Consider the following 19,956-nt stretch of genomic DNA (forward strand, 5'->3'; position numbering starts at 1 on the left):
AGTTAATGAAATTACGGTATTTAACTGTAAAATGTTGTTACCGTATTTTTTACGGTAGAATTCCACAGTTTTACCATAAATTTTACGGATTTTTTTTACAGTGTGGACAACATTAGTAGGCCTATTATACACCTTCATCTATGCTTTCCACAGATATAAATTGCTCGATTTTCAAAATTTCTGTTGCCGGATGAGCATCAGAAACTCATTAAAAGTTTCCCCAGAATGCCCTGTTGTCCATATGTATTCATTATGGGCCAAACACAGCAAATATATAGGATCTTATCTGCAAAACGATTCTACTAAACAATATATAAAGTCAGAATGGCTGAAAGACTTTATATAAAAATTTTCAAAAAAATGTAAAGACTTAGGTCCATATATATTTAGACAGTGACACAATTTTTCATAATTTCGGCTCTGTATGCCACCAGAACAAAATTAAAACTAAAACAATCAAGATTAAATTGAAGTGCAGACTTTGATTTAATTCAAGGGGTTGAACAAAAATATAACATCAAATGCTTAGGAACTACAAACATTTTTATACACAGTCCCCCCATTTTCAGGCCCTCAAATGTAATTGGACAAATAAATATAATCATAAATAAAATGTTAATTTTCAAAATTTTGTTGAGAATCCTTTGCAGGCAATCATCTTCTCTATATAATGACTAAATAATGTTATTGGTGTGAACGTGTATTAACTCGTTTATTGAACTGTAAAACAACATTGTAGTGCTGAATATCTGCACGTACCTACTGTATGGCAATGGTGATGTACACCAGCACGATTATTGCTCGTATTTTATTTCTTAAATATGTAAAAAAAAAAAAAAAGGCATTGCTCATACCATCAACATGTTTTCCAGAAAGATCTATCCATCATCTTAATGATCGTCCTTTCCCTCTCTAAAGCAAAACAACTGACCTCTAAAATAAAATAAATCAATAAATAAATAAATAAATAAATCCAGTATGAAATATGCTTTGATTAAGATCAGAAATCACACTAAAAGCGATTTTGGATAAATCCGTCGGACTTTTATCATAGAAATTGTTTACCCACAATCCCTCACTACCGGAAGTACCGGGCAAGGGAAGGCCGGGGAAACGGTCCACCCATTACCATCGGGAGAACATGGATTGCTGCTAAATTGTGGATATATACGATCACAACAAGAGTCGTGCCTAGGTATTACAATCACTGTGGATTCTTGTGTTTAATGAGGTGTTTGCATTAATGCTGTAATTGCATTAAAGCGGCATCCTCTGTAGGGCGTGCAGCTCGCGCTTCTGTGCGCTGATGTTGAAATCATTTAGTCGGGCAGTGTTTTCTCAGCATATCTGTGTTATCAGACGCTGACAGTGTTTTTGTCTGCTGTAAATAGTCGCTGTCTCGTGCATTTGAACTGCACTGATCGTATAATCACACCGCGCAGCTGATCTGATGCTGATTTACTTGCATTGATCGCTTCGGTGTGCCGGTTCCCATAGAAACGCTTCAGATGAAATGCATTGCAATCACTGATCTATAATAGAGGTCATTATATGGATAGGAGTGGGTACTGTTTACTGATGGATTGACTACCAAAAAAGTGGTTTGATATTATTGTTACCTTTTAATTTTTTTTGCTCGAATGACTTATTCTAATCGTTTTAATTTTTGAATTTAGTCGAAAAGTCTATAATATTCTGTTGACAACTTACCCCAAATAGTGTGACAACGTGCCCCGCTGTTGGAGTCAGTGAACTGTATGTTTTTTTGTTTGTTTATAAAGGCGACTTACCCTGAGGAGTTTTTACTGGTGTAAAATGTGTGACAACTAGCCCCAGTCTCCTGTGTTTGTCCAGCCTGCCAGTTCATATACCACAAGATGGGAGGCTGGAGTGCGTTTGTGACCTGCTGTGTTTGGGCGATTCTTCTCCTGGCTCTGTTTGGAGATTCACTGGCTTCTACGCCTGAGTTTGATCCCTACAAAGTTCTCGGAGTGTCCAGACAAGCCAGCCAGGCCGAAATCAAGAAAGTCTACAAGAGGCTCGTGAGAGAATGGTGAGTGATGAATCAGAGCAGCAGAGATCACTGGGCCATAGATGTGCGCACTCTAAATAATGGTTAGCTTTCTTCTCTTTGACTATAGTGTAATAATTGTGTAACTCTCTCATGTTGATGTCCAAATGAAAATGTTTTCACACTTTATCCATAGGCATCCAGACAAAAACAAAAGTCCAGGGGCAGAGGACATGTTTATCAAGATCACTAAATCATACGAGGTAGGATGGTTGCATTGCATATTGGAAATAATGTGAAGTAAGAGCAAAAACACTATTTATTTATTTATTGTTTTGCCTAATACTGTTCAAGTGTGCGTGTTTATATACATTACCATTCAAAAGTTTGGTATTTGTTTTTTTTTTAATTAGTTTATTATGCTCACCAAGGCTGTATTTATTAGATAAAAAAAAAAACAGTAGTTTAAATTGTAGTAATATTTCACAATAACTGTCTACTATTTGAATACATTTTAAAATGTAATATATTCCTGTTATGGTAAAGCTGAATTTTCAGCATCATTACTTCAGTCTTTAGAGTCACATGATCCTTAAACATCATTCTAATATGCTGATTTGCTTCTCAAGAAACATTTAATATTATTATCAGTGTTGACAACAGTTTCAGATTAGAGAACTGTGTTTAATATCTTCATATATTTGTGGAAACTGAGACTTTTTTTAAGGATTCTTTGATAAATAGTTCAAAAGAACAGCATTTATTTGAAATAGACATTTTTGTTTGTAACATTATACATTTCTTTACTGACTTACTGAACTTTTGAACACTGGTATATTTAAGCGCACAAAATATTTGCTGTAAAATGGCAAAGATTGTAATGTATAATTACTCGCATGCGGTGAGTTGTAAATATAAAATAAAACAGATGTTTATTTATTTACATAGCAAATGTTTTTTTTATACCACTATAGTCACTTTTGTTTGTTTGTTTTATACATTTTTAAATGAAATATTTATCTAAAATTTATAGCATGTGAATGGTTACAATTGAAGCTATTTTTTTTATTGCGTAAATTTGGCAAATCAGCAATATTTTCTTGGAAATGTATGATTACACATACTCACAAATGATAATAAATGTCTGCTCATTATAAAAATTTGTTTAAGGGTTTACATGCAATAAATCAATGACGCAACTTGTGGTATTCCTTTTTGACAAACATTTGGACACATAATGCGCTTTTGATTTTTGCGCCACCCTTCTGTGAATATAAAAAAAAAAAAACACACACAAAAAAGAGGAAGTTCGATCAATAGTTTTAAAAGAAAATCTGGAACTGAGCAAACACGGAGCAAAAGTGCACATCATTCATTTACATATACCAGTACTGACACTGCAACAGTACAAAGCTGGTTGGAAATTTACAAACTGGTGGAATTGGTGTAAGATGCATGTAAACATTTGAATATGTCTTCAGTAATAAGCATGCATATTGATTTGCATGTGATTTACTTTCCACAGATTCTTTCCAATGAGGAGAGAAGGGCAAATTATGACCGGTTTGGTCAAATGGACGAGAATCAAAACTTTGCCCGAGCACCGCAGGGCTTCAGACATTATCATGACAGCTTCTATTTCGATGAGTCGTTCTTTCACTTCCCTCGGACGAGTCGGGATTTCACAGACAACAAGCACCTCCTTCACTACAACCAATACATCAATGAAGTGCTGCCGGACAGTTTCAAGAGACCCTACCTGATCAAAATCACGTCAGAGTGGTGCTTCACCTGCATCCATATTGAGCCCGTATGGAAGGACACTGTGCAAGAGCTGGAGCCGTTGGGTAGGTTCTTCAGGATTTTCACCCTCTCAATTGATTCCAGTAGATTTGGGTGATATTCTAATAAGCATACAATGGCATAGCACGCGATATTAGGCAAAATAGTCTATGCAGATGTTTTCAATTAAATGATGTAATCAGAATACTCGGAATATAACCTATTGGTTTGTTTTTAGGGGTTGGTATTGGTGTGGTGGACATTGGATATGAGAGACAGCTGGCTAACCATCTTGGTGCCCACCGCACACCGTCCATACTGGGTTTAATCAATGGCAAAGTCACTTTCTTCCACTACGCTGTGGTCAGGGAACACTTGAGACAGTTTGTGGAAAGCCTTCTGCCCCAGAAGCTGGTTGAGAAGGTAGGTGTATTCTTAACTATGTATTTAATTATTAATTATGTAATTATTAATTATGAGGTGAATTTAACTATATGTCAGGTTCGACTTAACTCACGCACTGGCTCTTGTTGCAAAGAATATGGACTTTCAATTAAACATTCATATAAATGCAGCTAAAAAGAGTTCGTAATTGAAGTTTTATTTGCTTTTTCTCTTTTCCATTCCCTTCCCTTGCCCCCCCTTCCCTCTTTCTTTCCTTGTTTATTCTTTTCTTTTAGGTGACAGATAACAGCTACCTCGAGTTTTTAAACAGTTGGCATGAGGAGAATAAGCCAAGAGTGTTATTGTTTGATGTAGCATCTAATATCCCTCTTTTGTCTAAGGTGAGTGTTCCTTATATTAGCTGTTCAAACAGTCTGTCATTAAAATCTGTGTTCTTGACGCAAGTTGTTATATACTCTTGTTCGCAGCTCACCGCGTTTGCCTATAAAGACTATGTACGGTTTGGCTATGTGGACATGGGCCTGACTGAGACATCCAAAGTCGTACTGAGGTTCAACATCAACACGTATGCTCCCACCATGCTCCTGTTCAAAGAGAACACAGACAAACCGGCTGATGTTATACAGGTGAGGCCCAGCTCTCCGTTTGCATACATCCAACTGTAGTTTTTCTGTTTTGGGTTTGCTGGACAAGTCCTTTTTATTTTCTTCCCCAGGCAAGAGGGATGAAAAAGCAGATAATTGATGAGTTTGTGTCCAATAATCGTTTCCTGCTGGTGCCGCGACTGGTGAATCAGAAACTATTCGATGAGCTGTGTCCAGTTAAGCAGTTCCACCGTCGCAGGAAGTGAGAAATCTCACCTCTAACTGTAGCTTTAGATGTTAGTGGACTTATGTCTCTGAGAAAACTTAATCATCTCCCTGTCTTTGTGATCGACAGGTACTGTGTTCTTCTCGTTACTGGTGAAGGGGAGCAGTTTGTGTCCGTGAACGAGGCGTTCTTTGACTTCGCTTCTTCCAACACTAAAGAAGTTCTCAGGTTTGCTTATGTTTACCAGAGGCAACAGCAGCCTCTCTGTGACGCCCTGCTCAAAAAGGAGGACACAACCCCTCCACAGGTCAGAGACATTCATGTGCTAATACACACGCTCCATTTAGTCACCTCCTTTGATGTCTTATGAATTCATACCTTTTCTGCATATGACTTCAGGTGATTGTCCTGGAGAGACGCAGCGCTACAGGAAGGGTGTTGTATCGGACAGTGACAGGTGGATGGAATGGGAGTGATGATGATAAGCTCCGCCTCCACAAGCTGCTTGAGATTCTGCAAAGAGACCCCTCCTACCTTACCCATGATGCCATGCTGCCCGAACTCAACAATGAGTTTGCCTCTGTAAGTCTGGTCTAAGATTGTCTTTAGGACTTTGCGATTAGATTCCAAAATATATTTTAATGAATGCGTTGCCGAACCTCAAGATTGAGTGCATGAAGGTCTAAGAGGCAACGAGAGAAATAATTAACAGTAATAACGTATTGTTTTATTATTATTTCAGATGTTTCTGATTCAGTGGATAAATACTGCATATGATTACATCGCTCAATTTTACTTTGATCTTCTCTACTCTAACTGGTGAGTACAATCATAAAGTGTTCATGGTTCTGTTTGCATGCAGTTTCTTAGCTCTTTTCCACCAGAATGGTTTGCGTTCTAGAGCCAGAGCAAAATCTTGGCCAGTGCTCGACCAGGCAAACTGGATCCTGTTGCAAACCAGCCACATTTCTCCACAGATTTGAGAAATGAACATTGTTATTTGTTGTTTACCTGACTAAAACCAGTCTAAAACAAACAGCTATGGAAAATCTGTGTCAGTGGGAAAAGGCCATGAGTGGTCCATTGTGATCAATCAGAAATGAAAGCAACATTAGCAGCACTTGACTTTCAGGCCATGCTGTTGCTGCATCTTAAATTGCAAACATGTGCATGTGTGACACGCTAGTACCAGTTAAGTTTTGGTCATGTAATATATGCACTTGCATTTCATACAATCGAATATTACTTGAATTTGAATTAAGCAAGAGTTTTGCTATATTCATTTTATTATCAATAATATGAAGGGAATGTTTCTGCCGCGCTGCCGACCGCTAATATAAAGCAGCCGAGAGAGCGAGTGAGATTTATATTTAATGCTTTTTCTTTGGCTATCTGAGGCTGAAATCTGAAAACAATCTGAGAGAGAGAGAAATAATAACGTGATTTTGAATGTTACTTTGACTGTTAGAATAACACTTTACAATAAAGCAACATTTGTTGCATTAATTGCGTTACTTTAGTTGTTTTGTTTTTTCCTCCAAACTCAGTCAAAATGTAACCTATATTCCCGGTAGGTTTGTTACATTTTGAGACATTTTGTTTGCACTATGCGTTTGAACTGAAAAGATAAGAAGATTTGAATATATTTTCATTTTATTATTTCAGTTATATATTTTTTTTTTTCTCCAATATCAAAATGTAGCCTATATTCCCTGTAGGTGTTTTGTTACGGTTTGATACAAAGGTAATAAGATATGAAACTGTTTTTATTATTATTATTTTAATAAAAAAGTTTTCAATTCACTTATGTTTTGAGGCTGGATATTTGTCACCTATGGTATCGATTTAGTATCGATACCGAGGTATTACATTCTGGTATCGTACCGAAGCCAAAATTATGGTATCGAGCCATCCCTAGTGAGAAATGTCATGTAGCCTTCAAGCTGCTAAACTATTTTACTGATAAAATCGTCAGAGCGTGTGTGTGTCTGTATTGTATGTATGTGCATTTAAAGAAAAAGCATTCAACAGCTCTGTAGTATAATATTTAAATATTTGCAATAGACTATAAAGACTGAAAAAGTGTAAAAGATGTAAATTGTGTGCAAACATGTTTTAAATGTGATTGACAACAAATAATATCAGCCTAAATGATAATGGCATTTGATGGCTATGTTCAGGTTTATTTTTTATTGATATGCCGATTAGCAGCCCTATAATTTTTTTTTTTTATAAATGAGAAACTTAAGACCACCCTGTTATGTCATGTTCTGCTTCCCACAGGCGTGAGATGATGCCCGTACTGTCTCTGATCTTCTCTGCTCTTTTCATCCTATTTGGAACTGTAATCATTCAGGCCTTCAGGTAGAACAGATTTTGTTATATCACAGTGCTTTTGTAAGGAGAGTTGTTTGTTGATTGATTGATCGATTGATTGAATGAACAGCGACGCTGGGGAAGACAAACCAGCCAAACAAAAGGCCACTGATCCACCAAAGACAGCAGAGAGCTCTCCAGGACAAGAGAGCACTTCAAGGTATATAATAACAAAGTCATATAGAGATTTTGAGATCACAGATGTGTTTAGATGTGCATTAGCTGAATCGCTAACAGTTGGTTTTCCTGTTACAGTCGTCCACCGAAGAAGAATTTTGTGGAGGTGACGGAGCTGACGGACATCACTTACATGAGTAATCTAGTCAGGTTAAAGCCTGGTCACATCAACGTCGTGTTGATCCTCACTGATGCTTCTAAACAAGTACTGCTCAGGAAGTTTGCCAAAGAAGTGTATTCGTTCTCAGGGTGAGGCCTTTGAATGTGTTTGAGAGCATGCTAAAACCTGTTTCTGGAGATCAACCTTCTTACAGAGTTTAGGCTGTCAACCATTCAACTGTCAAAACTTACCAACTTGGAAGGCCACTTAAAGCTTAGCACACATACAAATCAATGCTAGCATTCATCATCTTCCATTAAGCTTTAGACAACTGAACCAAGGTCAAAGATGCTGCGTAGACATATTCCAAATCTGCGATAGCTGCATTTCCCCAAAACATTGTAAGCATCAGTAGGTCCTAGAGAACATTGGCACCAATGGTTTCTACGATCTAAATGGGGTTCCAGTGCTTTTAGGAAATGCAGCCTGGGTTCATTTGAAATAATTTGGATTTCAAAAAAGTACAACGGGAACCTTTATTCCAAACTTCTATTTGGTCAACATGTGCACAATTTAAAAGGTACATTACTTTCGTAAACACTAAGTCCTTGCAATGCGCAATCATTTCGAAGCTGTTGTAAATTACTCTACATACACCTCTTTGTTTCTGTGTCTGTGTGTTGCTCGGCAACCACAACCGTTTCTGAGGAACTACATTGTTTGGCGGAAGAATGGTTTTATTAATATCATTACATTTTATTTGCTTTGGTTTATTTTATGAAACCTTTATATATGGAATAACCATTTTATAAAGCCCAGTGAAGCCGTGGTTTACACTGAATTTATAACAGCTAAGGCCGTATTCACACTTGGCATCTTTTTTGAAGCTGCCGGCGTCTGTTTTACATTATAATCCTATGGAATAAACAGTGTTTTCAAAAAAGTCCTGAGCGTTTTTTAAAACGCCACCGCCGGCGTCTTTTTCTGCAGCTCAGAGCGTCTTTTCAAGTTGAAAAAAGTTTTCTGGAAAAAACGCCCTACGTCAAGCGCCTTTTTGACAGCTGACCAATGACAAGCCAGTGGCTAGTCGTTTCCATAACAAGAAAAAAGGAGAAGATAGCTGGTAGACAGGTTGTACTAGTTTCGGAGCACAAGGAGTTAACCTGGACTAAATTGGTAGAAGCCAAGTGTGAACACGCCCTAAGGGGGGTTTAGGCACTCTTCTCTGCGCCTTGCCTAACAACGCCCCTTAGCTGTTATAAATTCAGTGTAAACCACTGCTTCTTGTGGCTTATTGCTTTATTTTTACACTAGGGGTCGGGTGTCTGAACTTGAGTAGCGTTCCAGAGGTCATTTACAAGTAAAAAGTTGTACAGTTCTGCTTTCCAGACAACTCAAACTGGAATTCTCTCACCACCGCTTGGAAAAAACAATGGAGCATCATTTGAATATGAAGTCGAATCTCCATTTGTTCCTATTTCCACATCTGGAAAGTAGCATTACATTACTTGAATTAAACACTGAAAGAAAGCACATCTCCAGAAGCTGTATTGAGCATCTTTGCTTTCTACTTAAATCATGCTACAAACAAATCTAAAGGAAACTATCCCTACTTCCTCCCACAGGTCTCAGACTCTTCACTACTCCTTTTTAAATGTGGACAAGCACAGCCAATGGATGGATTCCCTCATGGAGTCTGCTCCTGACGCCAGACCGTCAGACTGCTTGGACGAAGAGGAAGAAGAGGAGGACTCCGCCTCCAACAAATCGGACTACACTGGCCACGTCCTGGCGCTCAACGGCCACAAGAAATACTTCTGCTTATTCAGACCGGTCTTCACCGGGGAGGAAGCCGAATGTAGTAGGTGGTCCGACGAGGATGCGGCGACGGCCGCTCCAAGCAAAGCCTCGAGGTCCCGGTCAAGTTCCCGACAGAAGGCCACCACTCTAGAGATCCACCACAAACTGGACCGACTGGGTCTGTGGATGGAGAGGCTTATGGAGGGAACTCTACCACGGCACTATGTTCCGGCCTGGCCCGGTCTGGACACCATAACACCACAGAAATAAGACTCGCCTTTGTCCTCAGGCCCACTGCAGTAGTGACGTGAAAAGTGTTGAATTCTCAACATCTTTTCGATCCAAATTACTCGGTTACTTTAAAAGATATTAAGTTATTCTGTAAAGCGCACTGGTGATGAGTAGAGGTTCTCGTTATTTAGAGCACCATGTGCTCGTCGGCTGCTTTAGGGGCAAAACTCCTTTCCATCTGTAACGTACACTGTCTTTTTGTTAGTATGGTTGTTTCATTACTGTATGGATGCCAGTGCCCAGATAAAGCCTCTCTGTGTAGCTTCTGACAGGGCTATCGTGTCTTTACACTGCTGGGTATGTGGTGGCTACAGCCCACCCTTATAATTTCATCCAAGTTCCTGTGAATTCAAGCAACGGGCAACGGATTTCAGAAGCAGCTCGTTTTGAGATTACCTTTCTGCCTTTTTTTCCAGTCAGTCACAATGTGGATGATAGTGTGTGTGTGTGTGTACAAGGTTTAGTCATCCTACTCTCCTTATGCAAAAACTCCCAAGTACAAATTTACTAAACCGTGCTGCATGAAAAATCACATTAAGACTTGAGAAGATACTTAGATTTTACTGCCATTTGTGCATGTGCTGCCTTTCCATCATTTGTGTCATGTTTTGCACTTTGACAACTTGCTTAGGATTCTTTGATTCATAAATGTAATATTTAAATAGAGGTTCTAACTGCATTTGAATTATCACTAAAACTTAAGGTTAAGAATGTCTGTAGATCATCAGTTGCCATTTTCTTTTAGGAAAATGACTATTTTTACGTTGCACTTTTTTGTGGTTGATTTATATGTGCATTGTTTAAAAATAATAAAGTTTGTACTGTAGCGACACGTGTTCACTTATATTTATAACTGCATTTTGTTTTTATTCAAAAATACACATTTACATATGACATTCCTTAATACACATTATTAAACGCCATTAATCCACATAAACCTTTTACTATCTACAAGCAAAACAATCAGGTACGAAGTCTTTCAAGAGTCAGTGCTTCAAAACTCGTTCCGAATATTCACTTTCTTCATTTTTAAGTCTTCTGGACCAAAAGATGCAGGCAGCAGTTCTTCAACAGTCATCTCCACATAGGAACCGTCAGGTTTTGACAAATACACGCCCCAGTTTGCACCGAACTGTACAGGTGAAAACAAAAATAACATGTTTAATGAAACCTGAGAATGCTTCTTGTTTAATGGATGTGAAATACTGTGGTAAATTAAACTTGCCTCTCTCATGAATTGCCTGCAGCCACCACAGGGAGAAACGAAGTGCTCACCCATATCGCTGAAAGAGCAGAAGACACTACATTGATGCTGTAGACTAGAGAGTCTATTATTTCCAAATGTGGAGGTGGTTAGAAATGTAATTCAACCACTAGAGGGCCTGTGAATACAGTAGAAACTTACCTCGCAATAGCAATGGCTTTGAAATCCCGGTAGCCCTCTGATACAGCCTTTGAGATGGCAGTTCTCTCAGCACAGATCCCCAAGTTGAAGCAGGCGTTTTCTACATTACAGCCTGATGCAGAGAAATAATCAAACGCTTAAATGAGAGTTGTCGAAGTATGTTACATCACACTGTGAACACATAACAAATATTATGTAAGGTACATCTTGTACTGTGTTTTGTACCGATTTCTATTGGCTGGTCTGGAAGGGGCCTGTCAGGTCGGGAGCCAAGTTTTTATTTACTTTATGTGACGACAAAAATGTCCTCTCTCGTGCCACTGTTGTGTTACTGCAGTCATTAAACAACAGTAAGTGCTGTTTCACCGCAGTTCAAGGCTGGGTCACTTGTACTGAGAGAGCAATAATCAACTGCATTACTTAATGGGATCAAAGTGTTATTAGTTAACCAGAGCATTAGCCACTTAGTGCTGTCAAACGATTAATCGCATCCAAAATAAAAGTTTTGTTTGCATAATATATGTGTGTGTTCTATTTATATTATATAAATACACACACATGCAGTATTTTTTGAAAATATTTACGTCTATATTTATATTCATATAATTTATATTATAAATAAATATATTTAATATATAACAATAACATTTTTATGAAATATATACATGCATTTGTGTGTATTTATATATAGGCCTACATAATAAATATACTCAGTACACACATATGTAAAATAAAACCTTTTATTTTGGATGCGATTAATCGCGATTAATTGTTTGACAGCACTAATATATATATATTTATTTATTTATTTCAGGGGCATATGAAGTGAATGTATTTCACTATATGCATAATAAACACTATATTCAATATATGGAGGACATAATATTTTTTTTTTAAATATATATATATATATATATATATATATATTCATACATACATTTTGTAAAATTCATTTAAAAACAATACTATATATGTGTGTGTGTACTGGTATATATGGTTTACGAGGACACAAATGTGTATAATGACATACTACAACATAAACATAAACTTCCTGTGTCCCCGTAAAACAAAAGGCTTAAAAAACATACTAAACGGTGTTTTATGAAATTCAAAAATTGCCAGTAATTTCCTGTAAGGGGTAGGTTTAGGTGCAGGGTTGGTGTAGGGCAATAGAAAATACAGTATAAAAACCATTACGTCTATGGAGAGTCCCCATAAACCACAAATTCAAGTGTGTGTGTGTGTGTGTACTTGTTTATGCTACATTGTGGGGACCAAATGTCCCCACAAGGATAGTAAAACCTGAAATTTTTGACGTTTTTGGAGAGAGAGCGAATGCAAAAGTTTCGTGTTCCCGTGAGAAACCTTGCATTTGCTCACAATCAAAAATTACTTTTTTCATCCACCTCCTATTGTTTACATCACTAAAGATTTTGAGAGTGAACTCAAAGTTTCTCAGGAGATTGCAAAGCTTTTGCATTATCTCGTAAAAGTTTCAAAAGCATTTGAAATGTAATTTTTCCTTTCATCTCATTTTTTCTCATCTTTATGTCCCTTTACTCTTTACTTTAGGGGCTTTAGACGAAGACATGACATTAAGTATAATTTTACTTGTGTATTATCTTAAAGCTTCCACTGAGATAAAATAATCCATTAAAATATACAAAACAAGATGAACATTGCAACAGTATTTTAGTAATGACCTATTAATGTTGAAGTCATCTGAGCTCATTTTACTACAGTTGATAGTTGAGGTGCAAGAAGTTTGAACCGGCTTCAGTTACCCGGATGAGTGGATTGAAATACAGCATCGCCAATAAAGACGGCAAAGATCAGGCGATATCTGACCACAGAATTCCACGAGATTCGAGAGCCGTGAAATAATCACTCGTAAAGTGTGTGTGCTTAGTCTCATTCACGTGTCAGAGGTGTTACCTGCTTTTAGTCTTCCTACTGTTGGTGTGTAATGGTTTAACAAGCTTTTATGTGAATTTGCCAACATCTTTGCTCTCAGAGTGGCAACAAATTGAGCGCACATTAGAGTTCAGCTTTCATACATTATTCATCAGTTCTGAGTTCACAAACACTCGTTACAGCAGTTGATGTTTATAACAACCAGCACTGGGAGCTGACTGCTGATATTGGTACTTCTACAGTGCATTTCAGGCATTGGCTCACCTGTGAAAACCGTCCCGTCATGTGTCAGGAGTGCCGCCCCGACTCGGAACTTGCTGTAGGGGCAGTAGGCAAATTTCCTGGCCTCGAGGGATTTCTGAATCAACTCTTTCATTCCAGAGAAGTGTTCATTCAACCCCTTAATTAGCTCACGTCTCATCTTTTGATCTCCCATGTTGCTGTGCTGTGTGTATTGTGTTTCTGTGGCTCTACAGACTTGCCTGTGACTTTGTTTTTCCAGATCCGGCATCCAATCCCCTTTTCCCAGATCTCCCACCTCCCTGACGTTCTGTGTTTGATGTGTGTGATGCTGTCACGCTGCAAGGTTATGTAATTTCCAGTCTAGAGTCGACACAGCAACCTTTTCCTTGCCACACCGAGAGACAGTGAGGAAGATGAGGTATAAAGGTCACTGCACCATAATACAGTGACATTCCCAGTAGAATAATGATGAAAAAGCAATTCCTTTTCACAATAAACAGCTGGAGATAAATAGGCCAACAAAGGAAATAAGATGGGAAAATATTCGATTTATTATTTTATAATCTTCTGCTTTGAAAAAAAAAAAAAAATAGAATAGAATGAAAAGAATTTAAGTCAAGATGACCATTAAAGTTTGTTGGAATTTGATTTTACACCAGTACAAACATCAATTTAACCACAAATGCTAGTACAAATATCTAAACATTCTTCAATCAAGATACAGTTACTTAGGAAGCAAAATGACTTAAGATATTAAGTCATTCGCTGAGAAATGTATCAATTTCAGTTTTTGCAAAAAAATTAAATAAATGAAAAACTTCTGCCAATGGTGCAAGACAAATAATCTTAATTCAAAGGGAAAATTATACACTGTAAAAAGTGATAAATTGACTTAAATTAAAAAAATTGAGGAAACCCCTTGCCTTAAAATTTTTAAGTAAATAATAATTAAAAACAAGTCGAATTGTCATGTTCACTTAACTTTTTTTTTTATTATTATTTAACTTTAGATAGATAGATAGATAGATAGATAGATAGATAAATTATTTATTTTTCCCAGAAAACAAAAATTTATATATTTAATAATTTTGCTTCTCAAGTAAATGTATCTTGATTCAAGAATGTTTAGATATTTGTGCTAGAATTTGTGGTGTTTTTACTGGTGTAAAATCAAGGCAAAAATATTAAGTAAGAAAATCTTTGAGCATCCTTGTTTGAGAACGTAAAAGAATAAAACAAGTTTCAATGGTGGTTATCTTATCTAACCGCCGTACTCAGTATACTGGGTCTTGTTGACCGTCTGGTCTCTTTCTATGGTGTGGCAGTTCAATAACCTTTGGAAAAAGAACTTTCTAGCTGGTTTTGTCATTTTCGATTATCAAGTTGATCCAAGAGACGTAGTTGCGGACTTTGGTGTAGACTCCTGGGAAATACTTGTTGGCACAACTGATGCCCCAGGACACAATCCCCTCAAAATAACCATTACAGATAAGAGGCCCACCAGAGTCGCCCTGCAGCCAAACAAAGCACAGTGTCACCAAGTGTTATATGATGCTGTTTGCTTAATTAAAAATGCATTTTGTATGCATATCATCTCTTTTCCTCTCTGTGTTTTGTGTTTCAGAATAAAAACCCTGCTGCTCGGATTCACCTGGCAGGAGTCTTTGCCGCCCAGCGGAGAGCCGGCGCACACCATGTTGTCTGTGATTCTGTAGTAGTAGTAGTATTGACACTGAGGGATGATCTGGACATCCACAGCACGCAGGACAGGGGACAGGGAATAACTGTAGACCTGAGTGACGCCCCAGCCGCTCACCGTGCAAATCGTGCCCCCTTGTAAGGGAGCGAGTGAGGTTTGCAGCAAAGCCAGCTGAACGTTTGCATTGAGCACTGCAGGCTTTTCCAGCTAATGCACAGATCCAACAATAAATGAAAGTGACAAACATTATAAATTGGATTTTTAACTGTTGATAATATTATTACCTAGTAAAAAAGTAATATATTAAAATACATTTGTTTCAGACTAGGTATAGTTCAAATCTATTAACATATTTACGTTGCTCAATTAAACTTTATTTGGAGTACTACTTGTGGAAAATGCACATTTCTTAGTATTAAGCCTAAAATGTGTTTTAATGTCACTATTGATGAGGATTGTTTGATCTTTGAATAATATCGGTCTTTAAATGCAAGATTTGTAAAGTGTACCTGAAGTATACTTGCAATAGTTCTACTTTAGCACAGTCAAATACACTTCAGTATATCTTTAGTTGGACTTCAGCACTACTTCCGCACAATTTAGCAGACTTTAAGTATACCAATACAATTGCAAGTTATTTGTATTAAGTACGTAATTATGTAAATGTATTTGTAGTATACTTTGTAGTATATTTATTTTTTTACTAGGGTTATTGATAATTCATCATTGATAATAGTCAGAAATGTTTCTTGAGCAGCAAATCAGTATATTAGAATGATTTCTGAAAGATCATGTGACACTGAAGACTGGAGTAATGATGCTGAAAATCCAACTTTACCACCACAGGAATAAATTACATTTTACAATATATTACAGTAGAATAGATTAAAACATAAAAATATTGTGAAATATTACAGTTTAAAAAAACTTATATTCCACAATATGATTTTCTTTTCTTTCTTTCCCCCCCCCAAAAAACATTGGGGGGGGAACAGCACCAACCCCAAAATGTTTTAATGGAAAATAAAATAAAAATAATTATAAAGAAAGAAAATGTTGTTTCAGTTTATTTTATATATATATATGATATCTATATGTGTGTGTGTGTGTTTATTAGCGCTGTCAAACGATTAATCGCATCCAAAATAAATGTTTTTGTTTATGTAATGTGTGTCCTGTGTATATTTATTACATACTGTATATAAAATACACACACACGTATATATTTAAGAAACATTTTATATTTGTATATTAAATATATTTATATATACTATAAACATGTAATATTATAATGTAATATATACATGTAAATATTTTCAAAATATACACTGTATGTGTGTGTATTTATATATACAGTATGTAATAAATATACACAGGACACACATATTACATAAACAAAAACATTTATTTTGGATGCGATTAATCGTTTGACAGCGCTTATTTTATATATATATATATATATATAAACTTATAAAGTATATATACACTTTAAATACTAAATATACTTATATATATATATATATAAAAAACTTTATAACTTCCTAAACAAACAGACTATTAACATGTATGCAATATTTGTGTTTAATGTCTGATGAACTTACTTTCAAGAGCATAATGTCACTATCAAATGTCCTGTAACTGTACATGTAATTCACCAGAACTCTGGACACGTTGAACACCTGCTCAACACCCTCTTTACTGGAGAGGTTATGCTCACTCAAAACCACTTTGATTAAATAGCTCCTGTGAACAGAACAGACAGCAGTCAATGTACTGGCCTACCTCAAATACTGTAGCATGCTTCATTAAAGGTGAATTCTGTCTGAAATACTCACGGTCTCCAGCAGTGGGCGGCAGTAACCACCCACTGTGGGTGTATGAGTGTTCCTCCGCAGTAATGGTAGTTGTTGTACTGGATAGAGGCCTGGTACTTTATGGAGTAGGGATCAACCTCCTGTCCTCCAATGATTCTCTGCTGCAGCGAGCCTGTGAATGATAAAGCGAGGCCTCGTATGTGCTGGATAAACATACAGTGAGGAAAATAAGTATTTGAACACCCTGCTATTTTGCAAGTTCTCCCACTTAGAAATCATGGAGGGGTCTGAAATTGTCTTCGTAGGTGCATGTCCACTGTGAGAGACATAATCTAAAAAAAAAAAAAAATCCAGAAATCACAATGTATGATTTTTTAACTATTTATTTGTATGATACAGCTGCAAATAAGTATTTGAACACCTGAGAAAATCAATGTTAATATTTGGTACAGTAGCCTTTGTTTCCAATTACAGAGGTCAAACGTTTCCTGTAGTTTTTCACCAGGTTTGCACACACTGCAGGAGGGATTTTGGCCCACTCCTCCACACAGATCTTCTCTAGATCAGTCAGGTTTCTGGCCTGTCGCTGAGAAACACGGAGTTTGAGCTCCCTCCAAAGATTCTCTATTGGGTTTAGGTCTGGAGACTGGCTAGGCCACGCCAGAACCTTGATATGCTTCTTACAGAGCCACTCCTTGGTTATCCTGGCTGTGTGCTTGGTCATTGTCATGTTGGAAGACCCAGCCTCGACCCATCTTCAATGCTCTAACTGAGGGAAGGAGGTTGTTCCCCAAAATCTCGCAATACATGGCCCCGGTCATCCTCTCCTTAATACAGTGCAGTCGCCCTGTCCCATGTGCAGAAAAACACCCCCAAAGCATGATGCTACCACCCCATGCTTCACAGTAGGGATGGTGTTCTTGGGATGGTACTCATCATTCTTCTTCCTCCAAACACGTTTAGTGGAATTATGACCAAAAGTTCTATTTTGGTCTCATCTGACCACATGACTTTCTCTCATGACTCCTCTGGATCATCCAAATGGTCATTGGCAAACTTAAGTCGGGCCTGGACATGTGCTGGTTTAAGCAGGGGAACCTTCCGTGCCATGCATGATTTCAAACCATGACGTCTTAGTGTATTACCAACAGTAACCTTGGAAGCGGTGGTCCCAGCTCTTTTCAGGTCATTGACCAGCTCCTCCCGTGTAGTTCTGGGCTGATTTCTCACCTTTCTTAGGATCATTGAGACCCCACGAGGTGAGATCTTGCATGGAGCCCCAGTCCGAGGAGATTGACAGTCATGTTTAGCTTCTTCCATTTTCTAATGATTGCTCCAACAGTGGACCTTTTTCACCAAGCTGCTTGGCAATTTCCCGTAGCCCTTTCCAGCCTTGTGGAGGTGTACAATTTTGTCTCTAGTGTCTTTGGACAGCTCTTTGGTCTTGGCCATGTTAGTAGTTGGATTCTTACTGATTGTATGGGGTGGACAGGTGTCTTTATGCAGCTAACGACCTCAAACAGGTGCATCTAATTTAGGATAATAAATGGAGTGGAGGTGGACATTTTAAAGGCAGACTAACAGGTCTTTGAGGGTCAGAATTCTAGCTGATAGACAGGTGTTCAAATACTTATTTGCAGCTGTATCATACAAATAAATAGTTAAAAATCATACATTGTGATTTCTGGATTTTTTTAGATTATGTCTCTCACAGTGGACATGCACCTACGATGACAATTTCAGACCCCTCCATGATTTCTAAGTGGGAGAACTTGCAAAATAGCAGGGTGTTCAAATAATTATTTTCCTCACTGTAAAACACCAGCTGCTTGTGCTCACCAACAGATTTCAATAATGTATGCACAGAGAGCAACTTCCTGTAACATATGCATTATATTTAGAAGGGACCGCTGTGAGTTACTCAGGTAATGCAGTGCTTTACCGTGAAGCGAAGAGATGATGAGGAGCAAGGTGTATTCAAGGCATTTCTTCATGTTTGAGGGGTCTAAAACACAGAGCAGGTTTAGAGGTCGAGAAACAAATACAACCAGCTGCGGTAAAGAAAAAACATCACATTTTACATAATACATGGTCAAATATTGAATGCTGAGTGCTGGATTAAAAGTAAAAAATGAAAAGGTTTGTTTGAGGGGGTTTAAACTGTGGTTTAGATGCTTTAGTTATTTTTAATAATTAATAAAACTCTCTTTCAAAGAAAAACAAATGCAAAGAATAGGCATTGTCATTAATCAATCACTGTCATTTCAAAATGTTAATATGACATTATATATATGACGTACACTACTTTTATTCAGCAAGGATGTATTGATATATATATATATATATATATATATATATATTCAAATAAATGCTTTTCTACTGAACATTTGATTCATCAAAGAATCCTGAGAAATAATTTAAATAAATAAATAAAAAATACAACACACAAAAGTAAGGTTTCCACCAAAAATATGAAGCTGTGCAACTGTTTTCAACAGCTGGAAAACGTACATTTTTCTTGAACAGCAAATCAGCATATTAGAATGATTTCTGAAAGATCATGTGACACTGAAGACTGGAGTAATGATGCTGAAAATTCAGCATTGCATCACGGGAATAAATTACATTTTTAAAATATATTCAAATTGAAAGAATTGAATTTAAATTGTAATAATATTTCACAATATTACTGTTTTTACTTTATTTTTGACCAAATAAATGCAGCCTTGGGAAGCGTGAGAATCTTCTGATGCATAAAAAAAAAAAAAAAAAAGTAATATATGATAATATAATATGTGACGTTTTCTACCCAAAACATAAATGGACGGCATAAAAACTCACCCCGAGCATCGAAAGCTCAATCCTGAGCAGCTAAATTCCACTAACTTCCACCCACACTAACTTAGCTGTGATATTGTCTTTGCTTTTATAGTGTAACCACATCTGTCCCTTAGGTTCTATGGTCTTGTTTGTACACTAACTATTCACGGGAACAAAAACAATAACATGCCAGGACTTGGGCTGACCCAAAAGCTCTGAATATCTGTGATCGCCTCCTCTTGTTTGAAGCTATCATGTCTAAGACCTTGCCTTTGATTCACACACAGTGAGCTGCTCTCCAAGGGGAAA

The 19,956-nt window shown here is 37.2% G+C and overlaps 3 protein-coding genes and 1 long non-coding RNA gene across 5 annotated transcripts; 2 read left to right on the top strand and 2 right to left on the bottom strand.

The window, feature by feature from the left end:
- Nucleotides 1-1,040: 1,040 nt before the first annotated feature.
- Nucleotides 1,041-10,582, top strand: dnajc16l (DnaJ (Hsp40) homolog, subfamily C, member 16 like). Of its 2 annotated transcripts, none has more exons than XM_058791729.1 (15): nucleotides 1,041-1,195; nucleotides 1,782-2,053; nucleotides 2,208-2,274; nucleotides 3,537-3,858; nucleotides 4,032-4,216; nucleotides 4,474-4,578; nucleotides 4,666-4,824; nucleotides 4,914-5,044; nucleotides 5,138-5,315; nucleotides 5,408-5,590; nucleotides 5,751-5,827; nucleotides 7,292-7,372; nucleotides 7,455-7,544; nucleotides 7,640-7,810; nucleotides 9,287-10,582. In XM_058791729.1, the coding sequence occupies exons 2-15, from the start codon at nucleotides 1,878-1,880 to the stop codon at nucleotides 9,729-9,731; spliced, it is 2,370 nt and encodes a 789-aa protein (XP_058647712.1). In that variant the 5' UTR covers nucleotides 1,041-1,195; nucleotides 1,782-1,877; the 3' UTR covers nucleotides 9,732-10,582. The 2 variants fall into 2 exon arrangements, with proteins under 2 accessions (XP_058647712.1, XP_058647713.1); XM_058791730.1 differs by having other exon boundaries at nucleotides 1,053-1,195; nucleotides 1,855-2,053.
- Nucleotides 10,583-10,593: 11 nt separating this feature from the next.
- On the bottom strand, nucleotides 10,594-13,582 carry cdab (cytidine deaminase b). Its single transcript, XM_058791732.1, has 4 exons — nucleotides 13,336-13,582; nucleotides 11,158-11,269; nucleotides 10,978-11,035; nucleotides 10,594-10,884 (listed from the first exon to the last, which is right to left on the bottom strand). Exons 1-4 carry the CDS (start codon nucleotides 13,580-13,582, stop codon nucleotides 10,747-10,749), a joined length of 555 nt encoding a protein of 184 aa, XP_058647715.1. The 3' UTR covers nucleotides 10,594-10,746.
- Nucleotides 11,191-15,083, top strand: LOC131549504 (uncharacterized). The gene is made up of 3 exons (XR_009273408.1): nucleotides 11,191-11,313; nucleotides 13,314-13,732; nucleotides 14,939-15,083. It is a non-coding gene; the product is annotated as an uncharacterized LOC131549504 (long non-coding RNA).
- si:dkey-33m11.8 (trypsin-3) lies at nucleotides 14,667-18,821 on the bottom strand. Its single transcript, XM_058791731.1, has 5 exons — nucleotides 18,770-18,821; nucleotides 16,849-16,999; nucleotides 16,615-16,756; nucleotides 14,966-15,220; nucleotides 14,667-14,825 (listed from the first exon to the last, which is right to left on the bottom strand). The coding sequence occupies exons 1-5, from the start codon at nucleotides 18,819-18,821 to the stop codon at nucleotides 14,667-14,669; spliced, it is 759 nt and encodes a 252-aa protein (XP_058647714.1).
- Nucleotides 18,822-19,956: the final 1,135 nt, after the last annotated feature.

This window comes from Onychostoma macrolepis, chromosome 11 (assembly GCF_012432095.1).
Source record: "Onychostoma macrolepis isolate SWU-2019 chromosome 11, ASM1243209v1, whole genome shotgun sequence".
In the NCBI taxonomy this organism is placed as follows: domain Eukaryota; kingdom Metazoa; phylum Chordata; class Actinopteri; order Cypriniformes; family Cyprinidae; genus Onychostoma; species Onychostoma macrolepis.